The sequence below is a fragment of the Clarias gariepinus genome, chromosome 1 (genome assembly GCF_024256425.1).
Source record: "Clarias gariepinus isolate MV-2021 ecotype Netherlands chromosome 1, CGAR_prim_01v2, whole genome shotgun sequence".
Classification (NCBI taxonomy): Eukaryota; Metazoa; Chordata; class Actinopteri; order Siluriformes; family Clariidae; genus Clarias; species Clarias gariepinus.
In genome coordinates this window covers 23,940,974-23,961,386 of record NC_071100.1, presented here as the reverse complement: position 1 = coordinate 23,961,386, position 20,413 = coordinate 23,940,974, and the positions used below count along the sequence as shown (strand labels likewise).

Here is a 20,413-nt window from a genome sequence, read left to right as displayed (position 1 = left end):
GTGATTATATATATGCATACAAAGGAGCCCAGTAAAACCCACTTCAACAGTTTTTTTTTTAACTTTTTTAAAACGCAAACTTAATAATTACATCAATGTGTAGTGTTATGCTTCCTTTAAAGATATTAATCACACTATCATGGATGCTATCATGTGATATATACAGTATATAATATAAATATGTATGTATCACTACCTCAAGTGATATATGATATACTGTAAAGAGAGAGAGATGCATAGACAAACACACACACACACACATATATATATATATATATATATATATATATATATATATATATATATATATATATATATATATATATTGAGTAGCTCAGCATAATCTCCCCCATAGCTCTGTCTATGTCTTTAATATTTCGGGTTTGTTATCACACACTAAAATGTCTATTTAGAACGCAGATTAAAAATTTCGAAACATTAGGTTGCATGTTTGACACTCCTGGTCCAGACTATTCTGATTATCATTAGAAGGGCAGTGGAACCAGCTGCCTTTGCACTGTAGAACGCATTGTGCTTCATTCAGGCCGGCGCACTCATGTCAACTCTTGGTTTCTCCTCCCAGGATCTTGGGATATCAAAGGTGGGTCATGTGAAGCGGATCCTGCAGGCAATTGAGGAGCTGGAGGGTATGCTGTAGTGGACACGCCACACCACACCACACCATGGGAATCTGCCTTTCACCAATGAAGAGGTGTTCAGGGCTCACTATCACACACTGCGTGTGTGTGTATGTGTGTGTGGGCGGCTGTGAGAGGCATGACATCGCACTGCACTGCATCGACATTCCAGTTACGTTCTCTGTCCGTCCTCTGTCTGCTGGTGCCCTTGGTGATCAACAGACACTGGGAGTACACGACAGTACCCGGAATCTTTTTCTGCACTCTTTATTCGTTTTTATGACCCGTATGATTTCCTGTGCGCTTCTTCTCACGCATGAGACAGATCTTTCTTCCTTCCTTCCTTTCTTCCTTTCTTCTTTTAACGATTTCCTTTTTTTTCTGATCTGCTTTGAAAGCCAATTGGTGCAAACTGGTATTTCCAGAAAACTCTCCTTTCGAGTCATCGGAACAACGTTAAACGAACAAATTTTAAAACGCAACAAAAAGAAGAAAAACGCATCAGAAGTGTATTGTGGAATTTGTATTAGCTGTCAAAACTACGCAATGTAAGAGCTGCATTCTGTCTGATTCACTCTCAATGTATTTAAAGACAGTCGGTGTTTCTGCATGCCTTTTGCGTCCACAATCCTTGAGCAGGAAACAAAAGCTGTTAGATTTTTATTATTATTATTATTTTTAATTATAATAATAGCAGACGTATAGTGCTGTTGTGCCGCTCGTGTGCCAGGTGAGCTGTGGTTCTTCAAGCTATAGTGATGTACATTTGTGCCAATTTCCTCAACAAGTCGCAGTGGTTACAGTGAGCTGATATTTTTTTGCCTTGGTTTTTTTTTTTTTCCTTCTTTAAAGAAAAATGAGGGGAAAATGCAACATCGTACATTTCAGAAAGTGTTAAATTTCATTGCCTTGCACTTTAGTGAGGAAAACGGTCTTTGAAAAGCAAACTTGAAAGTGGTGTGTTGTAAAAAAAAAAAAAAAATCCTTTTTTTTATCATAAGATGATAAAAGTGTATCCCTATTTATTGCAAACCTATTAAGAGATGTGTGATAGATAATATATTGTCAAACTATGAATGTTAAACCCATGTGTCTGTTGTCAGAGTTAGAGCTCATAGTCGTACACTAGAACAAGACATTTCTACATCCCATAATCTACGACTCCCACAGTCAGCTATTAACAATTAAAGCTTGAACTTTGACCTTCAGGTTTCTCCTAATGAAGCTGGACAGAGCCCTCGATGACTGATTAAGATGTACATCTGTGGGGGAAAAAGGGACATGCAAAAAAAAAAAAAAAAAAAACAATTCTCTCATTGCTCGGTGTGAGCCAAAAGTGTAGGAGTATTTTAAAAGCTCGACGGTAAGATTTGCACGTCTTTGAACATCTTCTCCAGTTAATGATTCCCGCTGTCTGTTGTACAGTCGTGAGAATATTCCAGCGTCGCTTTTTTGTGTCCTCAAAGTGTCAAACTACTGACTGAGTGTTATCAGGGACAAAGGAAGAGCCTGTGGATGTGGACGCCACACAAAGCCTATGATTTTCAGGTTCTTTGAAAAGAAAAAGGGCCTACTTAGCTTTTTTTTTTTTTGTCATTCATAACAGCATTGATGAGACTACTGCTTACTCTTTATTGTTTACTCTTAAACTATGTAATTTATCTTTTGAAATTATTTAATAATTTTATTTGAATGCTAAATTTTACTTTTCACGGCTCTGAGTTTTGTCTGTTGGCTGCTCTCGCTCTGATTCAGGATTATCGCTGTTTATTTGAAGCAAAAATAAAGTTTGGCCATCGCTGTTTGCCTTTTGTGCGTTTGTGACTTAAAAAAAAAAAAATCTAAATATATATTATTACAATTGCTTATGATCTTCCACTGATTCTGTTGAGGATTTCTAACAATTTTATTTTTACACTATTCCTTTATTTTTACTTGGGTGCCCAATTCACAGTGAGTGATCTAGGACTATTTTTTTTATTGTGTGAAATCAAACATTTTTAATACCACTTAAAATTAATTAATTATTAATAATAATTATAATGATCAGAGCAGCTTTGGTTATAGTGACTGCAGTCATTTATAGTAAATAATACTTATTTATATAAGCAAAGGCTAATAATAACTATAAAAAAAAAATATGCATGCAAAGTGGTGGACAAGACAACATCTATCATGTATTATCTGTAGCTCCCCTGTGTACAAATAAACTAATTAGCTCTAGTCTATCTAGCTGAAAAATTGGATATATGACACTACTGAGCCTCTGGAGCCATGTCCTGGGTCATCTTCAGACCTAAACCCGATAGAAAACCGTGGGACAATAATAATAAAAAAATAAAAAAAAGGCAGTAGCAGTCAAGAAACCGTCTTCTGTACATGATCTTCATTTACATTTAGGCATTTGGCAGACGCTCTTATCCAGAGCGACTTACATTTTTTATCTCATTACACATCTGAGCAGTTGAGGGTTAAGGGCCTTGCTCAAGGGCCCAACAGTGGCAACTTGGTGGTTGTGGGGTTTGAACCTGAGATCTTCCGAACCGTAGTCCAATGCCTTAACCACTGAGATTCAGTAGGTTTTGAAGAGTAAATAACTTTATGTTAAATATTGATTGTTGGAGAGCAATTTCATTGTTCTGATTATCTGAATTGTCAAAAACTGAAAACTTTTAACAGTGAGTAAGTCACATGTTCGGGTTTCGGGATTTTGATCCTTATGTACATACAATTTGGGTCATTTTGACATTTAAGAGAAGAAAGAACAACCGAATTTACAAATAGTTTTGGCTACATTTTATCACTTTTTCGCAAATTAAACTAAAAGAATCAGTTGTTTATTTTCCCCCAGGTAGCAGCTACTATTGTTTGTACACTGAGATTATTCCAGGTTTGACCCATATATATATATATATTTAGAAGCATTTTAAGTAACCGGGAGGTGGTTTTGGTGAGTAAAAGTACAAAATTGGCCTTGTTGTGTGGTTCAGTCATTGGAACACCAGAGTTCAAGGGAAACCTTAACGCTGTATTGAGGTCTGCCTGTGTCCCATTCGCCAGGATTCCCAACCATTACTCACCCCCACACAAAGAACCACAAAGAACCAGGAACCCATCAATTCCCAGAAACATTCCACACAACCGGCACTGTTCAGATGCTGTTTTGTGTTTGTGTGTGCATGTCTGGGGAATATAAATATAATCTGTGCCCCTATAATTTGGTCTGATTGGGTAAAGCGATGATAACTATGATTATCATCTCCTGAAGAGAAACCACACCATACACACGGCACAGTGTGGAGGAGCAAGACTGAGCTCATAATTGAAAAACACCTTTCCTTGTATATAATGAAGGCCACAGTATGTAAAGTACTGAATAGTATGTAAAGATTAAATGCAAGTATAAAGGGGTAAAAATCATGAAGATGTTTATTAATAAATTATAATTGTAATCGTTGGAGAATTGTTCTGGGATAGGAGAAACAAAACACTTTAGAATGGACTGTTATGGAAAAATAACCAATTCATACATAATTTTAAGATAATGTGCAGAGCCTGAGAACACCATTTTCAAAGCATTATTTGTATTACACAATTCATATTATTTGTATTTATTTCACAATACACGACAATGCACATCCAACCCCTCCTGTCACACTATAAAAACAATCTCGCTGTCAATCTTTATTGGCGTTTATTTCTTTGGGGGAACGGGTTTGGGTTCCTCCAGCAATGGCGGACCTTCATCATCCTGCTCTTCCACTTTCTTACCCCCCTCCCCAGCATTAGCATCAGCATCATCATCCTCCCAATCTGACTCACTAATGTCATCGTCCGAAATGTACCAGTCTGGTTTCTCCTCTTCTTTAGTCTCCTGCTCCGAGGTGCTGATGGTCTCCGTGGCCTGAGGTTCTGGTATCTGTTTGGTGTCCTCCAGTTTACCCCAAGCTACAGAGTTGGCCTTCTTTAATGTCACTTCGACTTTAGAAGGCACCATGTTCACAATGCTGCTCTTCACATCCACTACCTAAAGGATAAAAACAGCAAAGAAGACTTAATATGTATGCTTTTAAACTTTGGAAGTAGAAGCTTGCACCCTGCGGTGCTGATGAAACATGATATCTTTCTTACCCCCCACAGGTAGAAGTCCTTGTGAAACTCCTTGTCATTCTCAAACTGAATATGGCACGTCAGCTGTCCGGAACAGAAACAGGAAATACTGTACTGTATATTCTTAGCGTTGAAAAAAAGCAGGTTATAAAAAAAAAACCTTCCATCCGGTCAAAGCAGAGTTTCCATTGCTTACTTATGTGCAGCTATAATCAGATAAGGAAACTAATAGCCTAAGTTAACCTAATGAACTCCATAATTAATCAGAAAATGTAATTCTCTGAGAAGGAAAATTGATTCAGAAGTGCAAACTCTTGATTTTAACCTTTTATCCATTATCCATGAACCGTTATAAACCAAATAACCAGCTTAAGTGTACCTCACTTTAGAGTGAGATTTCAGCCTTGTCCAACACCACAGAGAGCTATTAGGGGTATGAACAGGCCGTGAACTCACCACTGTGCGGTTGGCCTCCACATAGGAATGCTCAGGGTTGGCGTTCTTGGCATAGATGGTGACCACCACCTGGTTGCCCGTCTGGTGCCAGTCATGTCGACATGCAACCTTCTTCTTGTCCTGTCAACAGCAGCGAGATGGCTTAATCACCATGAAGCTCTTAGGTTAAGCTTATTTTGCCTTGTACCACAGTACTGTCAGACTCTTGAAAAATCTTGACTGGTAAAAAAGGTGTTGATTAATATACTATAACAGCAGCTCTGAGAGTAGTTATGACTGCAATTTCAATAACAGATTTATATGAATGCAGATGTTCATTTATTGTCTCTACTATACGAGCAGCTAAGTAAACAAGCTTTGTAAACCTTCCATAGGATTAAATATAACTACTTATTTACAATATGTACAATTTTTTATTATAGTAATGGGTATAAGAGGGGAAAAACACTTGTGTAGCAATGGATCACACCAAGCTGTTGATTATTTCCTCCAAACACAATATCTTGTATCCTGAATAGCCCTTGAAATACGTCTATTGTAATATAATACTATTATGCAGATGCATAGTAACATTGTAATGTTAAAATAAATATCTCGTTTTGCAAAATCAGCTCTCCATCTGGAGTTATTATACATTAACAGATTGATAGTTGTCATTTTTTTTTTTTTTTGGGGTAATAAATAAAGTAAAAAAACACCTAAATAAAGTACTCCTAAAGCAGAGGCAAATATTCTAATATTAAAAGTAAATATAAGAAGAACTAAAATAAATGTCCTAAGCAGACACTAGATTCCCCAAGGCGTCTGTCTGCGTTTCAGTTCAAATTGAAGTTATTGCTATGAAACTTTGGATTCTGCGGCAAACATAAACCCTGAACATAAAAGGTCTATAGAGAAGATAAAATGTTTGTACCTGTTTTTGGACCCAGCAGTGTTTGCCTGCAGTACAGCCTTTTTGATCCAGGAAAGCGTTAAAGTCGATGGTCTTTATGCAGCAGCAGCTCCAGTACTTGTATCTAAATGTTGATTGAACCAGTTTTTAATGACTTTTAAAGATAAGTTGACGATTTTCTGCTTAGTGCACAGCATAACCTGCTACAATATGATGTTAAATAGGTGGGGACAAATTCATATTATAATCTTTTTCAAAATTTATTTTTTATAAATAAATATATAAATAAATATGTAAATAAAAATATACACATTTGCAGTTTTAGGTGGTAAAATGTTTCTCTAAAATTCTACAGAGCGCAAACTCTAAACTATTCACACAATACAGTATCCCATGTACACCTACCTAAAGGATTATTAGGAACATCTTTTCAATTTCTCATTAATGCAATTATCTAATCAACCAATCACATGGCAGTTGCTTCAATGCATTTAGGGGTGTGGTCCTGGTCAAGCCAATCTCCTGAACTCCAAACTGAATGTCAGAATGGGAAAGAAAGGTGATTTAATCACAATTACTGGGATTTTTACGCACAACCATTTCTAGGGTTTACAAAGAACGGTGTAAAAAGGGAAAAACATCCAGTATGCGGCAGTCCTGTGGGCGAAAATGCCTTGTTGATGCTAGAGGTCAGAGGAGAATGGGCCGACTGATTCAAGCTGATAGAAGAGCAACTTTGACTGAAATAACCACTCGTTACAACCCAGGTATGCAGCAAAGCATTTGTGAAGCCACAACACGCACAACCTTGAGGCGGATGGGCTACAACAGCAGAAGACCCCACCGGGTACCACTCATTTCCACTACAAATAGGAAAAAGAGGCAACAATTTGCACGAGCTTAACAAAATAGAACAGTTAAAGACGGTTGAAAATGTTGCCTGGTCTGATAAGTCTCGATTTCTGTTGAGACATTCAAATGGTAGAGTCAGAATTTGGCGTAAACAGAGTGAGAACATGGATCCATCATGCCTTGTTACCATTGTGCAGGCTGCTGGTGGTGGTGTAATGGTGTGGGGGATGTTTTCTTGGCACACTTTAGCCCCCTTAGTGCCAATTGGGCATAGTTTAAATGCCACGGGCTACCTGAGCATTGTTTCTGACCATGTCCATCCCTTTTTTACCACCATGTACCCATCCTCTGATGGCAACTTCCAGCAGGATAATGCACCATGTCACAAAGCTCGAAGCATTTCAAATTGGTTTCTTTAACATGACAATGAGTTCACTGTACTAAAATGGCCCCCACAGTCACCAGATCTCAACCCAATAGAGCATCTTTGGGATGTGGTGGGACGGGTGCTTCGTGCCCTGGATGTGCATCCCACAAATCTCCATCAACTGCAAGATGCTATGCTATTAATATGGGCCAACATTTCTAAAGAATGCCTTTAGCATCATGTTGAATCAATTCCACGTAGAATTAAGGCAGTTCGAAAGGCGAAAGGGGGTCAAACACCATATTAGTATGGAGTTCCTAATAATCCTTTAGGTGAACGTAGTAGAAGCATATTATTTGCTAAGCTTGTTTAGAAATGTAAGAGATACTGTAAAGTCAGAGAGGCCAGATTGAGAGAGATTGTGAATATATTGGTAGAAGGATGCTGAGGTTGGAACTGCCAGGCAGGAGGTCTAGAGGAAGACCAAAGAGGAGATTTATGGATGCAGTGAGAGAGGACATGAAGTTAGTTGGTGTAAGAGAAGAGGATGCAGAGGATAGGGTTAGATGGAGGCATATGATTCGCTGTGGCGACCCCTGAAAGGGAACAGCCGAAAGACATAGAAGAAGAAGTTTAAAAATGTAAGAAAATCTAAAAATAAATAAATAAATAAATAAAATCAGCATATTTATAAAATGTGATTCTTACAGAGTTATAATTTAATTCAAATCAACTCCTAAGTATCGTGATATTATTATATCAGATGACCCCTGATGATTCCCATCCCTAGTAGAAGTGTCTATGTTGAACCTAATATGGTTCATTTTAACTGTGCATACTAAAATGCGTATACATTTTTTCTAGATTGATTTTTCTTTTAAATGTTACAGATAATTTTTTAAAGTCGATTTCAGAGCTCTATGCTAGTTTACCGCGTTAGAGAGGCAATATTCATGCAGACAACAGGGAACGTCTCAAAACAGCTTGAGAACCTTAATAAGAAATCCGCCTTGTGTGTATTCAAGTAATAACAAAAGATTTCCCGAATTACAGACTTTCAGACCCAAACATGAAGCCTGAGTCTATTAAGGTAAAGTCACAAAGGGACAAATAAAAAATGTCTTAGTTAATTGTCACAAACACTTTACACACACAAAACCAGTAGCCTCACCCTTCGTGAAAGACCGGTGCTCCAGGGTGATGTGTACAAACCTCAGCATTCGTCTCTGGACCCTGGTACATCTATAAACCATCACACACACACACACACACACACATGAAAATCAACCTGTCTCATTAATAAACCACAGTCTCTCTTGACACGCACACACACAGTAGATGGACTCAGCGGTTTTAAAATGCATTACTTGCGTCTGCCTTCAGATCTCAGACAATGCAGTCCAGTGACTCAGCACTCACACAGACTGAGAGAAAATGGTCAAGAGTCCCAGTGTGCCTAAAAATGCTACACCGTTATATTTTTAACCGTCTGGTCACAGCCATCAGGGACAAGAAAAATCTATAAAGCTATTTCACTTTGTAAAAGTGAACAAACTCAGGCTGAGGAGCTGAATAAAACCTGAGGTGTCTGCTTGCGTAAGTGGACAGAAAGAACAGCGTTATGGCAGAATCAGGCATCTATTCCAATTACCAGTGACAAGGGTGACCTAATAAGCAAATCTTTCTAAAGTAATGTCTAAGTAAAGCCTGCCTACACACTATTACCCATCATCCTTCTCTGGTGCCTGGCTATTCAAAGACAGCAGAGATCAGATCAATGCCTCATTCTATAAGGGTCTGATCTGGAGGTTTAGCTGATAATGAGATTCGTTCTTGTTAAGACGAGTGCAGGGTTTCTTAGAAGAGCTGAAGGAGCAGCGTCATCAGTGTGTGTGTGTGTGTGTGTGTGTGTGTGTGTGTGCAGGCCCAGGACACAACTGCTCTGTGTTATCATTTAGACATTAAATCCAATCTTATCTGACCCAGTAAGATTCTAAAGCCTGTCCTAAAAACTCCCACTGACAGAAGCTGAGGGTTTGAATCTCGTCTCGGTCCTGTGTACTGTACATGGAGTTTGCTTGTTCTATTGTGCTTGATGTGTTTCCTCAAACAGTCTGGAGACATAAAGTGGAGGCTTATTCATGTGATTTAAAATTGCCCAACAGTGTGTGATTGGGTGTGTGAGTGCCTGTGTGTGTACCTGTGTGTGTGCCTGTGACTTGCAATGAGTTGGCACCCTGTGGGAGTCCCCTACCTTGTCCACTGGCTCCAGACCCCTTGTAACCCTACACAAGGATAAGTGGTATAGATACCTTACTCAGCCAAGGCCAATAAGAGATCCAATTCAAATCTTGTAATAAAAATAAATAAATAAATAAATAAATAAATAAATAAATAAAGGGCTAAAATAATTTGCTGTGTGCATTTACACCACCAGAGGGCAGACTTTTACTCCAAACTAGGTTTTCAGGAATAGCATTGAAAAAGATCAGGTTTATGAACATGACGTGTCCTGGGTCTGACGTGTAACAGGAGGGACAGTTTGATTGAATCCCTAGTGGAAGCTTTTTATCCTGGTTTGTAATGCTAATCCATTTGGCATAATCAAACAAATATGATTATTATAGGAATTATTATTATTATTATTATTATTATTATTGTCATCTACTGTACAGGCAGTGAAAATGGTTGTTTTTTTGGAATAAGTGTGTTGTAGTCAGAATGGACTTGAGTGTGGTCTGAATTGGGTAGAATTCCTTCTAAAGTGGGTAATACAGGCCAAAAATATATAAGAAGACAAGATTGGGATTTGTTTTACTGAAATACCTTTTCTTTTTTTTAATTTAAGCTTGTCTTGACTGGCTGATTGCGATTGGCTGCATAAGTGAATTTTCAAGGTCATACTGTGAGAAACCCTAAATCAACGACCATTCACTGCATGCAGACACAAAGACACACAGAGGAACACAGAGCCACCTACTGTTTTGCATCCTGAGTTTTTACACCTCGTCCCCACGATGGTACCCTGGCTCTCTGCAACAGACGAACAGAGTGTCTGATCACGTGACAGGAAACAAAGTAAACATCGTGTACTAAGCAAAAAGGAAGACGACGCTTCTCCACCTCATAAAGCTGCTATTTATAAAATCAGACGAGAGTGAACAATGCTGAGGTTATCACACTGAAACTGTGACACACTGCTGATGCGTGACAGTATCGATACTGGCCTGTGTATGCACAATGAAACATAAACTAGGACACAGATATGTATAAAAGCACAATACTAAATTCTCACTTATGTGCATGTGTGCAATACATACAGTACATGACTAAACACTTAGCATAAAGCAATGGTTATTAAAGTATGGGCGTAAAGAATGTTAGAATGATGGAAACCACATCAGCTCCCAACAAAATCGGTACAGCTAGTATTATCCTATAATTGTTAAGAGCCCAATTTGTCTAATGATAAAATGGGTTTTATTAAAGGGAATTCTAACAGCTGTTTCAATAAAACTAAAAGATTTGGAATATGGTTTGGGTTTGAGAAAAAATTAATGAAGTCCAGTAAGGAACATGTGCATCATATACTGTAGGTGGATCACTGCTGAGCCAATCATGTTGGAGAAGGAAGAAGGGAATGTCCGGATAAGAAGATTTCCGATCAGTTTCAGTACATCGTGATTATTAACGTGTGCAGCAAAGCTGAGTGATGAGAAGTGTCAGCTCACCGAGCTTTTCATGTTTCTCCTTCTCACTGATCTCCATTTTCTCTATGATCTGGGTCAGAGAAGGAGACACCATTACATTCAGCCTGGACTTCGGTTCATCAGAGCTGATAAGAAAAAAAACAATACAGAGTAATATTACGTTCTTTTACAAATATTTGTAGAAAACATTTTTTTTATTCAATTCCATTCATTTTATTAAAGTGTAGCGCTTTTAACAGAGGTCATTTTTGCAAAGCAGCCTTATAGAATGAAAAGAAAATTATGGAAATGTGTATGAAATGGGAGAGGATATGTAGGAATTAAAATGATCAGTTTAGTTCCTGATATATACAGTATATATACATATATATCATCCATAAATCAATCCATCCATATATATATATATATATATATATATATATATATATATATATATATATATATATATATATGTAAATATATATAAACCCTGAAGAGAAATGGCATTTAGTTTCTGCTGTGATGCAGGATTTAGAAGACAGAATGCCTGCTAGATGAACTTTTGTGACATTTTACAAGTCCTGCTCTTTTCTCTTCCACTCTCTGAGATTCCCAGGAGAGACGCAGACAGAGAGCGCGTATGTGACAGAAATAAAGGAGAGCAATCTTAAAGTGTGTGTGTGTGTGTGTGTGTGTACCTAGGTCTCTCTCTCTGCAGAGCCTCGGCAGATTTGGGGCCCTGGTAGATGATCTCCTCGTTGCTGTGGAGCTTCTGCTCTCCTTTGTCAGATGTACACTCGGGCTTGAGCGGCTCCTCAGGCTTCACATTACTGTGGTGTCCTCGGGAACAACCCTGAGGATCATGGGATACGCAAGACACAGAGTTCGATAAAACAAGTACTAATCATTTGTATTTGTGTCAGTGTGTTGTCGATTGCTGGATTCTGATTGGTCAGAAGCGTAAGATTACATGTCCAGAGCATTTAGATGCTGGATATTAAAAGTGCTCGATGTAATATTTGAGCGTCTCTTTAGTGACCATTTAATAGATCCTGTTTGACAGACACGCTACATATAATAAACAAAGAAATATGTATAATTATTGATGTGGTAAGGTTTTCGATAAGGGGCGTTCAAGTAAAACTGGGACTACTGATAAAATTTCTTGTAAGTAAAGGTGTAAAGGCGATTGACATCTGAAGAAGACATCAAGCACAGTACGGTGAGGAGACTCTTAGCTGCAGTAAATTGTTTGAATGTTTACATATTAAACACATATTAAAGAAGACCATACGTTCGTGAATGATGATCTCAGCCGAGGTGGCTCAGTCGTTTAAGAAGTTCTAGTTCCAGGGAAGCTAGCCTTTCAGACATGAAGCAGGAAGTCATGTCAATTTGAGAATTTCGCTACTTCAATGGTATCCAAGCACTAGTGAAACTCTGGGATCAGTGCATTATGTAGCAGGGGATTATATAGAGAAATAAAGTTAGTTTTTACTATCATAACTGTTTTCTGTTGTTCTAGGCCTTTAAAAGTCTCAGTTTGACTTGAACGCATGTCATAGAACTCATCACACAAAAACCTGTGTGAACATATACACTGGAAGTGGATCAGCTACCTTGATCGAGAGAAACTCTGAGAAGTCTGTTGTTCTCTTCTTACAGCAGGACCAGCCCTGAGGACAGACACAGATAACGTATATTTACACTAAAAGCCACTGAGCAGTCGAACACGCTGGAAGCAATGCATTCATGCATTAAAGGGGAAAATGTGGAGAATTCCCAATGACATGTTTAGAAAAGTTGCAATACTCTTAAAAAAGTGATATATAGCTGTGTGAAGGAGCTCTAACTATTTCAGCAGAGTTTAAATGCTGATAACCTGTACAGTTTATAACTGCAATAACACTGTGTGTGTGTGTGTGTGTGTGTGTGTTCACCTTCAGGGCATCATGGAAGATGGGCACTCCAGGGTGAAAACAACAGGCATCTGAATGCAGAAAGAGAAAAAGAGAGCACATTACACACACACACACACACACACACACACACACACACACACACACACACACACACACACACATTACACACACACACACACACACACACACACACACACACACACACACACACACACATTACACACACACACACACCCACCCACACACCCACACACACACACACACACACACACACACACACACACACCCCACACCCACACACACCCACACACACATTACACACACACACACACACATTACACACACACACACACACACACACACACACACACACACACACACACACACACACACACACACACACACACACACACACACACACACACACACACATTACACACACACACACACACACACACATTACACACACACACACACACACACACACACATTACACACACACACACACACACACACACACACACACATTACACACACACAGAGACACACACACAGAGACACACACACACACACACACACACACACACACACACACACAGAGTGAATCTCTGTCCCACTCCTTCACACACACCCGGTGTTAGACAGCTGTCCCCAGCCAATCAGAGAGGTGAGCAGGGGACATTTATGGTACTGAGGAGCAGCTGTGTGGAAGCGTGAGGGTCTATCAAGCACTCCGTACAAACACATGGAATAAAAGGAAATAGACTTTTCCCAAATAAACGAGTAATTTAATAAATAAATGGATGCTGCATTTCCTTTCTCTACACTTCTTCAGCTTACTGAATTAATCTGCTGTCGAGCCTAAAGTTTAAGTTTAACTTCAAAGAAAAGATAAAAGTCAGCACTGTAATGAATGAAACATTGCAACATGACTGTGGACCTCTCTATAAGATCAAATATCAAATAGAGAATTCAGCTGAAATGGTTCATCTTCAACACAGACTATAAGTAAATACACAAGATTTCATGCATGAATAAGAAGTGGAATAGGAAATCCTACCATCTGTGTTGTTCTCCTCATCGAACCTTTCGCCGCAGCCTCTGTTATAACACAGCAAGGCCATGCTCGTCTGATCTGCACTCTTTACAGAACTCCTCTTCGGAATTGAACAGTTGTTCTTCTGGCCCTCTCCTGGTTGGTCACGGGCCCTTAAACACTCCCTTCCTGCCTTCTTCACTCTCCTAGAACGTTCAGTCACAAAGAAGGAGAGATCCAGAAAGTGCGATGGAAATCAGAGAGGCAGAGTGAGTACAAGAAACATGGGAAAAAGAAGGAGAGAGAGAGAGAGAGAGAGAGAGAGAGAGACTGAATGAAAGCTATAAATAGTCAGGGGGCTTGCAGCTGTTGGGTTTTATCTGAAGAGTCTGACACTCCTGATATCCGAGGCAGCAGAGTCCAGAGCCATGGAACAGGGGCACGAGATTGAGAACAAGCAAAACAAGACTGAGGAAAGATAGTCAAGTTATTTCATTACGGAAAGAATGGCTAAAGTAGTATAAGGTACGTTCATGTCAAACCGGGACTTGTGATGAAATTGCTGTTAAATGAAGCTATAAAACCTGACTGACATTTACAGAAGACTTTAAGCACAGTACGGTGATGAGACTGTACAGGCCTGACCTCACTCTAAGCCATTTCCACATTTTGGGGCCATTTAAGGAGTTTCTGGGAGGCCAGCATTTTAAATGTAAATCATGGCTCTGGTGTCCAGAGAAAACGTTCTACCTTGAGGTTGTACAAGAACTAGTAAAAGGCTGGAATGAGAGCATTAATATAGCAGGGGATTATATCAAGCCATTTTTTACACTTATAACTATTTAGTTGTTCCGCACATTCAAAAATTCCAGTTTGACCTAAACGCTCTTCGACATTTTATTTTGATGTTGATTAAGTGTAATAGCATATACTATTGGGAAACTAATTACAATCTTAAACCCAAAGGTTTCCTAAACAGAGTGCATCTTCATCAGACTAACTTCCATGTAAAGATACAGTATTTATGTAGAAAGCTACAGTAGGAACCCACAAGTGTCCCATCAACCCTAAAAGAACTACCCCCCCCCAAAAAAAAAAAAAAAAAAAAAAAAAAACGTATGATTGTAAACACTTTTTTAAATCTTAAAGAGAATTCCCACTAGCAGGATTATGAATTAGCTCTGGATGATCAGATGTGATCATAGTATCTTAAAGGACATAAGTGATTGACATGCTGATAAATTTTGGGATAAACATAAAGTGCATGAATAACTCTACACTAATAATTATGCTACACTAACAGAAGTGATATCTGCTTCATTTTCAAAGTAATTGAATCAATGAGCATTAGCAATATAAAGCAATAACTTAGCTAGAAATAGAAGTATGCATCAGACTTGACTAAGAAGCCTGTTTATAGTGTGTAGTGGCACAGCTTGCACAGTTGATCCAAAGCGTGCTGTTTCTATGGAAATGGAGGCTTTAATGATCATTAACTGATAAAACCGAGCAGTGAAGCACATCAATACTAATAAACCCAGTGACCGAATTATCACCATTTAACATCTTTATTACTAATTAAAGCAACCTTTTTACCCATCTATCTCTCTATCACTTACTGATTTATTCTGCTCAATCCAGAATTCTTGGTGTTGGGGGTAAATACACACTGGCTAGGATGCAGTGTCTCCAGAATAATAGCATTTTAGGGTAAATTATTGAATATTAATCATTTGATTACCGAGGCCCAAACCACATTTGTAATGTATACCTGCATCTACCACAGGAATTGCAAGGGATCCCAAACAGTTGTTTTTAACCATCGATTATCAATTACATGATGGCACTGTGTCATAGTGGTTAGCACTGTCGCCCTGCACCTCCAGGGTCAAGGGTTTAATTCTCTGTGTTCGATCGGTTTCCTCTGGGTACTCCCTGTGGTTTCCTCTCACAGTCCAAAAACATGCAGATTATGCTAACTGACGTTCCTATATTGCCTGTAGTATGGAAATGTTGACCGGAGGGCCTACCATGGTAGTAAAATGGGAATAAATCCGATGGTCACCGTTGGCCTCCACGGTCCCTAGTTGGACTGCAGAGGTTCCTAGATGGATGGATGGATGGATGGATGGATATTATAACTGGGCTACACTATGCACCACTAGCTACTACAGCTAGGAGGCGACAGCGGCATGAAATTCTCAGTAGAGATGTGGATTGGTACATTTACTACAGATCTAGGATCAGCTCTCAGCAACATGTAATGACAAAAAAAAAATGAGAGAGAGAGACCACTGCAAGCTACTGGAATGTCACAAGCCATCAAGCAAAGCTGAGCTGTTTGCTTTTTTTGCATAAAGAGTGGTATAAAGTTACCCAACAGCAATGTGAAAAACTGGTGGAGAGCCGAAACACATGAAAGCTGGAATTGCAAATTCTTTACTTTTCTTTATACTTTTAAAAAAGTTTAAAATTAGAAATTAGGAATAATAGTATATATATATATATATATATATATGTACACACACACAGTGCGGTCAATAAGTATTTGATCACCCTGTGTTGCAAGGTCTCTTACTTGAGAGGTCTACAATTTTCAGCATAGGTGCACACAAATCACGTTGTATGATTTTTTTTTTACAATTTATTTGTGAATTATTGTGTCAAATAAGTATTTGATCACTTGAGTCAAAAAATTGTACTATTTGGTACCGAAGCCTTTGTTAACTATTACAGAGGTCAAACGGTTCTTGGAGTTCTTCACCAGGTTTGCACACACTGCAGGAGGGATTTTGGCCCACTCCTCCATACAGATCTTCTCTAGATCTGTCAGGTTTCGGGGCTGTCGCTGAGCAACACGAAGTTTCAGCTCCCTCCAAAGATTTTTTCTTGGATTTAGGTCTGGAGACTGGCTAGGCCACTCCAGAACCCTGATATGCTTCTTACAGAGCCACTCTTTGGTTTTCCTGGCTGTGAGCTTTGGGTCATTGTCATGTTGAAAGACCCAGCCACGACCCATCTTTAATGCTCTGACTGAGGAAAGGTTTTTGCCCAATATGTCACAATACATAGTCCTGTTCATCCTCTCCTTAATACAGTGCAGTCGTCCTGTCCCCTGTGCAGAAAAACACCCCCAGAGCATGATGCTTCCAGCCTCATGCTTCACTGTAGGTATGGTATCATTGGGATGATACTCATCATTCTTCTTCCTCCAAACACGGCGAATGGAGTTAAGACCAAAAAGTTCTACTTTGGTCTCAACTGACCACAGGCATTCTCCCATGACTTCTCTGGATCAGTCAGATGGTCCCTGGCAAACTTCAGACGGGTCCGGACATGGGCTGACTTAAGCAGGGGAACCTTCCATACAATGCAAGATTTTAAACCATGACGTCTTAGTGTATTCCCAGCTCCTCCCGCGTAGTTGTTTGATGCCCCACGGGGAGGGATCTTCTGTGGGGACCCAGTCCGAGGGACATTGACGGTCATCATTAGCCTCTTCCATTGTCTGACAATTGTTCTTTTTTCATCAAGCTGCTCGGCAATTGCCCCATAGCCCTTTCCAACTTTGTGAAGGTCTACAATTTTGTCTCTTGTGTCTTTTGACAGCTCTTTGGTTTTGCCTATGTATCTACTTAGACTTTGGCTGATTGTGGGGTGCACAGGTGTCTTGATGACAGCTAATGACCTCAAACAGGTGCTACTAATTTACAATCATGAGCAGAATATAGCTGGACTATTTAAAAGCAAAAAAACAGGTCTTTGAGGTTTAGAAATCTGGCTGATAAGCAGGTGATCAAATACTTGACACAGTAATTCACAAATAAATTTGATTTATCATACAATGTGATTTCTGGATTTTTCTTTTTAGATTGTCTCTCACAGTGGAAATATACCTATGCTGAAAATTGTAGACCTCTCCATGATTTCTAAGTAAGAGAACATACAAAATCACAGGGTGATCAAATACTTATTGACCTCACTGTATGTATTTATGTATGTATGTACAGTATGTATACACAATTATTTATGTATACTTTTTTATTGTACATACAGAGACTCACATTATAATAAAAATACGATAATTATTGTATATCTGCCAACACTGCGCATCTCACACACATGCGTCTGGAATAGACAATCAACATACTGTAATAGTTTCAGGATGTGAGATGCAACCACAGAACCCAGACTTAAATTAATAGAAATACATTTATGCATCTTCTATTCTGCTTCTCCCGTATACAGGGGGACTTGGAGTCTATCCCGGGACACTTTTGGCACAAGGCAGGGTACAACCTGGACCGGGAGCCATTTCATCCATCCAAAAAGCTCTGCAGTCCAATGAGGGTTCGTGGAGGTCAACGATGACCATTGTATTTATTTTCATTTTACTACCATGGTAGGATTTCCGGTCAACATTCACACACTACAGTCAATTTGGAAATGGCAATTAGACTAATCTGCATGTCTTTGGACTGTGGGAGGAAAACCACCAAACACGGGAGAACATGCACCCTCCATGCACACAGTCCCCAAGGGGGAATTTGAACCCTCAACCCTGGAGACGCAAGGCCACAGTGCTTTTTTTTTTTTTTTTTTTTTACATTTACAAGCAATTAAACATGTAAGAAAAAACAGGGACGGCACTTCGAGTGCTAAAAAATGTGTTCTTTATTAAGAAACTGGCGAGCACGATCGACTTCACAAGGCCTTCATTCATGAAAAGAGCTTGCAATCACAAATACAGACAACATAACTGCCTAAAGAAAAAAAAAGGCAAAAAAAAAAAAAACTCAGACAAAAACACAACCACTGAGGAACAAGTTTCCAGAAAACAAGAAAAATACATAGAAGTCGTCAATTACATCCACAACAGATTGTTTACTCAAAGAAGGAGAAAAAGCACCATATTTAATGACGTTGCAAACAATACATGAAAGTCCAATTCCTCAAGCATGTAAGATAAAAAAAACTACACACATGCAAGGGGGGAGTAAAGAAAGAACTAAAGTAAATTGAAGTAACTGAAACTTGTCACTCTTCTTGGTCCTGAATGGAGCGCGTCATTGCTGGAGATTGTAAGGTTTAAACAGAAGCAGCAGCATCGCACCTTCAGCTTTCATGAGCGCCAGCAGTCCAGGAGTCTCTCTCTCACACACACACACACATTATATATATGCACTCACAAAGTCACTCACACTCTCGGGGATCGACGGGAGGAAGACCTGACAAGAACCTGATGAGAGACATGATGCAGAAAAGCACTTTTACACAATCTTAAGTGTAGGGTAGATGGAGAACCGATTTAAACTCATATTTGAAATGACAGACAAGAAAAGCAATTTTAGGAAAGGAAAATGATTTATTTCTTTTGGTAAAAAGGAAACGTAAAATGAAAAGCAAACAAAATAAGTCCATGATTTCATGTTATATGTATTTACCATGCGTATTAAAATCTTTATATTCTGCATAAATAAATAGAAAAAAAAATGTACAAAGGGGTTTCTCCACACACGCTCTCTCTCCCATTTGGCATCAATGATGTTGATGAGGATGATGAATTGAAAGAAATCTGCAGCCTTCCACCCCAACGCTTACACAGAGACAGTGTATGTATGAGTATATCTATATATCTATGTATCTATATATGAGGCAATTATCTTCAGTTCAGAAGATAGGAAGCAAAATAAAAAGGGATAAAATGAGAGCATGGGTATATACATGACTATGCTGGGCGAAAATGTCCAAAGAACTCACAAGAAAAAAAAAGCAACAAGGTAGCGGGCATGTGCATAAACTCTGACAACAATGACCCCCATTTAAACCACAGGTTTTCCATTTTCCCTTAAACGTGTCCTGATGACTGAAGTTGAAATGAAGAGGCCTGTATAGATAGAACAAAAATTCTCCGGAGTCGCACTCTGGAGAACGTTTGTTCTGTCTGTGTGTTTAGGTTCAGCACTGAGGTCAGGGTGAGAGCTGGGCTTCACAATGTGCGCAGGAGGTTTGGGCGACCAGGAGCCACCAGTGGCTTTAACTACAGGCCTCGCTCATATCCCACACAGCGTGAAAAGGATTTGACTCGAACACACAACTTAGGAATCATGTCAGAACAAATTTAAAGCTTTTACTAAATAGATCTGCTGAAGATACGCAGAGTTAAATCTTAAACCTAAACAGCAGAGGAGCTGCAACACTGCTGGTGTCCACTAGAGGGAAGCAGAGTAACAGGTGTGCAATAAGTGCTACAAGCTCAACTTTTTAATTTAGAGCAATCTGTAACTGTTATGTCTATCTCTGTTATGTTTACTCACCATTTATTATTTTGCAAAGCAAGCTCGAGTATATCATTATTATTATCATCATCAAAACGACCCATTTTACCTAAATTAGAATTCTTTACTTAAATTAGAACCACAAGAAAAAAAAAAAATCATAATTGCTTACC

At 39.0% G+C, this 20,413-nt stretch overlaps 2 protein-coding genes across 6 annotated transcripts in view; one reads left to right on the top strand and one right to left on the bottom strand.

The window, feature by feature from the left end:
- si:dkey-172j4.3 (diacylglycerol kinase delta) overlaps positions 1 to 2,442 on the top strand; it is a 90,243-nt gene extending 87,801 nt beyond the window's left edge. For all 5 annotated transcript variants that reach the window (XM_053492634.1, XM_053492643.1, XM_053492614.1 and 2 more), the window contains one exon: positions 584 to 2,442. In XM_053492634.1, coding sequence (XP_053348609.1) covers positions 584 to 636 — 53 coding nt within the window. In that variant the 3' untranslated portion in view covers positions 637 to 2,442. The remainder of the gene's footprint in view (positions 1 to 583) is intronic.
- A 1,612-nt stretch (positions 2,443 to 4,054) lies between these two features.
- Positions 4,055 to 14,236, bottom strand: zgc:92429 (uncharacterized protein LOC445063 homolog). Its single transcript, XM_053498791.1, has 11 exons — positions 13,987 to 14,236; positions 12,945 to 12,994; positions 12,624 to 12,680; positions 11,703 to 11,857; positions 11,047 to 11,150; positions 10,296 to 10,348; positions 8,487 to 8,557; positions 6,118 to 6,220; positions 5,205 to 5,324; positions 4,770 to 4,832; positions 4,055 to 4,665 (listed from the first exon to the last, which is right to left on the bottom strand). Exons 1-11 carry the CDS (start codon positions 14,048 to 14,050, stop codon positions 4,333 to 4,335), a joined length of 1,173 nt encoding a protein of 390 aa, XP_053354766.1. The 5' UTR covers positions 14,051 to 14,236; the 3' UTR covers positions 4,055 to 4,332.
- Positions 14,237 to 20,413: the final 6,177 nt, after the last annotated feature.